Source organism: Chenopodium album, chromosome 11 (genome assembly GCF_948465745.1).
Source record: "Chenopodium album chromosome 11, dcCheAlbu1.1, whole genome shotgun sequence".
NCBI classification, from domain to species: domain Eukaryota; kingdom Viridiplantae; phylum Streptophyta; class Magnoliopsida; order Caryophyllales; family Amaranthaceae; genus Chenopodium; species Chenopodium album.
In genome coordinates, this window is record NC_137844.1 from 17,028,717 (window position 1) to 17,035,810 (window position 7,094).

A 7,094-nucleotide genomic window follows, 5' to 3' on the forward strand; every position below is an offset into this window, starting at 1 on the left:
CAACCATTTAAAAAAAATTGCAAATTGTAGCCCAAAAGTTCGTATAAATTGTAAATTGCAGCCCGATTCAACTTTTTCATCGGTTTACATATCAAAAAATCTTTAATTAAAGTTTTAGGGGCCATTTTAGTCCTTAGGGGTCCGAATTGAGCTCGAAATTAGCAAAAAAAATAACGCAAGTGTCTCGTTTTGCGTAACAAAAATGTATCGATTTGTGGAAAACTGTACACTTACATTATTTTTTTGTTAATTCAGAGCTCAATTCGGGCCTCTAAGGCCTAAAATGAAACCTAAAACCTTAAACGAAAATTTTTCGACATGTAAACCGATGAAAAAGTTAAATCGGGCTGCAATTTACAATTTATATGAACTTTTAGGCTGCAATTTGCAATTTTTTTTTTAAATGGCTGCAATTTGCAAAATACAAACTTTAAATGGCTGCAACTTGCAAATTTCCAAAATAATATTTTGGTGGTTATTTTATGGTAAGATTAAATTAATTAATTTTCCTTTTAAATAAGATGTTGTTGGTTGTTTAAATGGTAAGACAAAATTATTTGATTTACTTGTAATAAAAAAAAAATTGGAAAAAATAGGGGAAAAATAAGATAAATTAGAAGAAAAAAGTTTTACCACAACGTGATGACAAGTGTCATGTCAATAATTGCTTTTAGTATGGGTTTATAGGTAGAAAGATAGATATCTTTAAACCTAAATTAATAAAATTTACAATTGTAATTAATTTGAATGATTTATTTAGAAGAAAAATTCCAAGTTGTTTCTATAAATACTGGTCCAGTAAACACCTACAGTATGAAAGACACTAGATTACCTCCAGTTAAAAAGGTCAACACCCTTTCAGGCTTTTTCCTTCTCCAGTGTGAGCTAACTTCATATCATTCTAAATACAAATGGTGAGCTTGTTAGCTAATTAATAAATACATTGATTTATCTTCGCTATTCTAAATTCTCTAACTAATGTTTTTCTTATATTTATTGTAAATCACCATGTGAAAGCTAATTTTTTTTTTTCTTTTTTAATTTTTTAATACTCCGTATTTACTAAAACAAATACAGTGTACTTACAGTATTAAAAGTAGTTTAAACAAAAGTAAAGTTGGAAACTTGGAACCAAGGGAAGATGTAATTAATATACCTTATTTATTTGATGAAAAAAATTAATTAATGTTTATTAATTAATATGTATGCGAGTATTTTTTTTTTTTTATTTATTGTATTAATATCTTAAATGTGGAATGATCATAATTAGCTTAATAGGAATGTGTCCATGAACACTCGTTAGAGACTCGAATATCGAATTCATGAATAGAAGCTAGCTAGGTCCCCTTTAATTTATTAGCAAATTTACTTGCTCAACATAACACTTTGTAAATTACAAGATGGAAGAGAAGATTGAAGAAAACACGCAAGAGAAGAGAGGAAGCATTGCATTTTTTGCAACGTATCGACCACCCGTTCCATTAGATATATATTCAGCAAAATATCCACCGGTATCGAACCGAGATGAGGCCCTCATGACGGATGGGAACTCCTATAACTACAACGGACAAATAATTCCAGCTTCAGCTCTCAAGCTTATCCTTCAACGACCAATACTGCGCGGACAAGGCACAGCGGATGATGTCGATTCGGGCCGTCTATCAGCAATGATATTTGTGTCTGAACGGACTCAAAACCTCGAGACGCTTCACATAGCTCTCTTATTCCAAGACCAACCGTCCAAAACACAAGTGTTTAATTTTGCTCAAGTTTATGACATATTCAAGGGTGTTCGCATGGAAGACAGTGGTTGCATTGCTGGGGATTATCTTATCTATGTTTCTACTATGGAGCCTGCTCCTGAGCCTCATCAACCTTGGACTGCGGTTTACAAAACTAATCTCAAGGACGGGAAAACTGAACGCCTAACCCTTAAAGGTATTTTTTTTATTTATTTTTATTTTATTTTATTTTTTCCGTTTACAAATAATTGCAACAATTTAATATTTGTTTATTATTAGTTTTAGGGTAGTGAATTGAACGATGTAAAATAATAGGTAAGTGGAATGTGTTGGAAGATTAATTACTGTAGAAAAGAAATAGTGGAGCAAACCTTTAAAAATAAGAAGACCTTGTGTTTTCTACCTGATAAACAAAATTTATTTATCGAATGGCAAAATTGTAAACAAAACTTGTAATTTATCCAATTGAGGTTGTGAAAGGAGAGAAATTATACTCCGTATTAGTAAAAAAACAAGTGATGAATTTCGATAAGTAACGAAAAATTTTACATAAAATTCAAATGTTACTCCTACTGTTTTTTATACTATATATGTATCAATTTATTTTCTGTTCATATTAATAAAATGAAGTAGTAAGTGTGCATTAGTGAGCTTGAAAGTCAAATTTCCATGTACAGGACAAGCAGATTTAAGTCCGTCGGTGTCACCCGACGGCAAGAGAATAGCTGTGGCATCTCTCCAAAGAAAGGCTGGTTGGGATGGTGAGATTGAGGATCTCAAGACTAGCATTTTTGTTATGAATGTAAATCGGCCATTAAATCGTGAGTTGGTTGTCGTCGATGGTGGGTGGCCTACTTGGGGTAGTGACAACGTCCTCTATTTTCATCGCAACATCGAGAAGGTTAAAATACAAAAACGTTGGGGGGTGTTTCGAGTCGACCTTCGTGTGGGTCCCAAGTCCGTGACTCGTGTGACCCCGGAGGAGATCAGTGCTATGACTCCAGCAGCTATTGATGAGAGCAAAGTGGTAGTTGCTACTGTTCGTCGAAGTTTTACATTCGACGATCAGGATGAACGTGAAGTAGATCAATACCGGCACATTGAGGTCTTTGATATGAACCAACCGAAAGAGAAAGTCATAGAAATCACTAAGAAAACTAGACCTATGGCAGATCATTTCAATCCCTTTGTTGTTGGTGATGCCATCAGTGGAGTAAAGCGTATTGGTTATCATCGTTGCCATAGTGACAAACTTAAAGCGGTAAGTTCCAGCTACGAACTTTTATTGAAATACGCTCTATTCCCATTTTATATTGCTTCATTTCTAACATTTGAGTCAAACTTTAATAATTTTGACCATTAATTTTGATTTTTATTTTTATCAATCTACAAGCTACAAGATTCACGCTTCGCGTGTACAATATAGAATATTTTACTTGTGATATTGTTATTGTAGATTTTTTCGAAAATCAATACTCACATAAAACTTTAAATTAAAGATCATAAGAGAGAGAAAAAAAAAAAAAAAAAAAAAAAAAAAAAAAAAAAAGACAATAACAAATTTACTCCACTTCTTGTACCTTAACTTTAGAAAAATTGTTGATTGTTGAGTTTTTTGTATAAAAATTCAAGACTACAGAACATTTACATTAATACTTCGTACATAGATTAGAAAATGTGTTTTTTTTTTCTTTAATTTTCTCTTTTATACACGTTTTTTTTTTCTTCTTCTTTCTAATTTAAGAGAGATAGATGAGCGTCCAGTAGTATATGTTATATTGGTGTTAATTTTCCTATTTAAATAAAATTAGAAAACATTTGTTAAGAATAAACCAACCTTTTTCCGTTTAGCTCAAAATAAATCAACCTTTTGATTAACTAAAAATAAGTCGACCTTGATGGAGTATCTTTTCAAAATGAGTGATGACTTGTTAAATTTTTGAGTAATCGATTGTTTTGGTAAATTATACCACATGTCATTATATGGTTGATCTTTTTTTTAAAAAAATTAATTAAGATTTATTTTTGATTAATTATTATTTAAAAAATTCAATAAACATTTCAAATTAAAAAAAAATTAAAAAAAAATCCTAAAAATCCCAGCCACCCATATGGCCCTACCCACTGCCATCCCCTTCCCCACTAGCTCCCCTGCCACTTTGTTGATATAATCATGATTTAGATTTTTTGGATTGTCTTAAAACAAAATTATTTGAATAAGTTTTTATACACAGTATATTTTTGTACGTGCATAGATATAGAGACATATACGTTGTTTGAAACAATGTTGGAGATTGAAAAAGTTTAATGAAGCATAAAAAAAGAAAAAACTAAAATTGAGACTGAGGAACTATATAGTTTATGAACATGTAAAAGTCATCCAAATTTATAGAATAATTCAAGAGAAATACAAGTTGATATCCAAATCAACGTAACTTGTTAATATCAAGGGTTTTTTTGATAAATTATTAAGCAAATACCCCCTCTCTCCTCTATCACCACTGAACCACCCACTTGCACCATCTTCTACTGCCGCACCATTACTAACATTATCATCCGACCATCGTACGGCCTGACCATTCGACTACCGTACGACCACTATGACCACCAATCGATCACTTCCACCACCAATTGACCACTGCACAGCCATTAGTATCACTAGACGGCTGTCGCACCTCCGCGAGCATTACCCCGGGTTAGTATGACCCCACTTTACATATGTCCTACTAGGATGTCTTTTGTTTGACCGGCCAGCCGTTCTAGACTCGCAATAGTGATCGGATGGTCGGAAAGACTATGGAAGGGGAGGAGAGACAAAATTGGGTGGCCATGGGAGAGAGAAGTACTATTATTTTCGAGAATGCCACTATATGTAGGATATCAACGAGGACAGCCTCATAATTCAAGTTATAAATATGAATCCTACAACTAATAATACTTATGTTGAAATTAATTTGACAGTATAGCGTTGTTGAGAAAGATTTCTACAAGCTACAATCTCCGGATCCGAAAATAGGAGTATTCAGGGTGTCGGGTGTATTTCCATCAATTTCAGAATGTGGCAAGAAACTTGCATTTGTTGACAACGAGTTTAAGGCTGTGTGGGTTGCCGATAGCCGCGGATTACATATGGTTTACAAGGTACATTCTTTGAGTATTATTCCATCCGTCTCTAAAATTTGTTCGTTTCCTTTACTTATGAAACAACAATCAAGCAATATAGGAACAACATTTAGAGAGGAGATTTTTTTTATTTTCAATTGTTTTTAACTTATAGTCTTGTGAATTGTGTGATCGATGGTGTAGAGAAACGATTCAAACAGCATATTTTCTCCGGTTTGGAACCGTGGAAAGGACATACTATATGTGTGTGTTGGACCTTCATTCAACCAAAAAGAAACCGTTCAGATTTTGGCGATTATCAACGTTTCCGAAAATAAAAGAGAGTTCAAATTTCTAACACAAAGGAAATACAATAGTGCTTTCCCATCTACCAATGGAGACGGTGAGTCACTGAGTCTTCATAATTTTACTTTTAGAAACGGAGATAGTATAATTGAACATACATAGAGGTTTAACTAAAAACTTTCAATTCAGGGACGAGATTAGTATATCGATCTACAAAGAACGGATCCAAGAATTTATACATTATGGAAAATGCTCAACTAGGAGAATTTGACGGAGCCAAAGTAACAAGACTAACAGAAGGGGATTGGACAGACACACATTGCCAATGGTCTCCTACACAAGACTGGATAGTATTCTCATCGAATCGTTCGAATCCCAAGGCCAAACAACTCGAAGACCTTCCTGATCCAGGGTACTTTGGTGTGTACATGGTTAAGGCTAATGATAAAAATGTGGTCATAAAAGTGATAGACAGTGGAAATACATATTTGGGTGGATTATTTCCGGGACATGTGAACCATCCATTTTTCAGCCCGGATGGCAAGAGTCTTGTTGTGACTGCTGATCTTGCGGCGGTGTCGTGTGATCCGGTGTCGATGCCTATATTCCTTCACTCCGTGAGACCCTACGGCGATATATTTATCGTTGATATTGATCCTAGTGACATACAAAAGAATGAGAATTTGAAAAAATTCATACGTGTTACGCATAGTAGATATGAAAACGCTACTGCAACTTGGCCTATGGCCTCGACTAAGGACTTGCTTGCAAAATGGAACGTCCGATTAGCCGGTAACGATGATGCCAAGAAGTACAAACCAGAATGTCCATATATGCACAAAGGCGGAGCTGAAAGCTTTCACATGACTGGACATCTTTGCATTCCAGATAATCGTTGCTGTTAGATTGAATTTTCTCTCTATTTACTGTGATGGAAAGTTATATTTTTTTTAATGTACCAATTATTTCTATGCTTGAAACATGGTTGTGAAGTTGGCTGGTTGATGCATTCAATAATCAATTGTTGCATTGTTACCTCTCGCTAACTTGTTTGCCACTATGTATTCCTCCTCTTCTCATGTTTATGCCAACAAGTAGAAAGAAACTAGCAAAGGTCTTGGGCAATATACTGATGCATTGGGTTTTAATTTATCGTAATTTCTTGTCCAATCATAAAAATTTTATTACATAATACTTCCTCTTTTTTCTCAATACTTTGTCCATCTATATTGTCTTATACATTATAGTTTTTGTAAAAAAACTACCTTATTAAAAAAAGATGTTGTAATAAATTACCTTATAAATACTAGATGTTGGAAGAAACTACCTTATAAGTTATAAAACACCTAATGTTGTAAGAAGCTACTTTTTGCCAGATTATTGCATTGAATAAGGGATGTTTAATGATCCATTTTCAATCATTTTTTCTCTTTTTTTCTAACTCAATTTCTCCATAGCCCCCTTATAAGTGGGTTTTAGTTATGGAATATTTAACCCACAAGGGTTCAAATAAATGAATTGAGCTTAGTTAAATAGCATAGGGTAGGTCCAATAGGAGTATGTAAGGATTGTATACATACGAATATTTAAACGAGCCCAAATAATTAATAAACGTTTAGTCCAAAAATATATTTTACTTTTATAAAATTTTATATCTAAAATACTTTAGCCCTTTAAAGTATTTAATTGAAATAATTGAGCCCTTAATATATATATTTTAATTAATTAAAGAAAAAAAATTAGAAAATAACACCATAAATTTCACAAAAATTTGATTATAACACCACAAATTTTCAAAATTTTATTATTACACCAAAAAAAAAAAAAAAAAGAATTTTACCACCATCTAATTAACAGTTTTTTGGATGAAATCCATTAACGGGACCCATGATGGACACGTGGCAATAAGACATTGGTTTAAAAATAGATAAATTAAAATAAAAA

At 33.0% G+C, this 7,094-nt stretch overlaps 1 protein-coding gene across 1 annotated transcript; it reads left to right on the forward strand.

The window, feature by feature from the left end:
* The first annotated feature begins 798 nt into the window (after positions 1–798).
* On the forward strand, positions 799–6,308 carry LOC145567455 (uncharacterized). The gene is made up of 6 exons (XM_081626730.1): positions 799–914; positions 1,401–1,938; positions 2,420–3,003; positions 4,704–4,883; positions 5,049–5,247; positions 5,340–6,308. The coding sequence occupies exons 1-6, from the start codon at positions 912–914 to the stop codon at positions 6,053–6,055; spliced, it is 2,220 nt and encodes a 739-aa protein (XP_081482856.1). The 5' UTR covers positions 799–911; the 3' UTR covers positions 6,056–6,308.
* The last annotated feature ends 786 nt before the right edge of the window (positions 6,309–7,094 follow it).

Bases quoted from the DNA above. Each gene is read 5' to 3' on its own strand.
- LOC145567455 (XM_081626730.1), top strand. The intron at 3,004-4,703 runs GTAAGTTCCAGC...TTAATTTGACAG, and splicing joins ATAGTGACAAACTTAAAGCG to TATAGCGTTGTTGAGAAAGA. The intron at 5,248-5,339 runs GTGAGTCACTGA...CTTTCAATTCAG, and splicing joins CCCATCTACCAATGGAGACG to GGACGAGATTAGTATATCGA.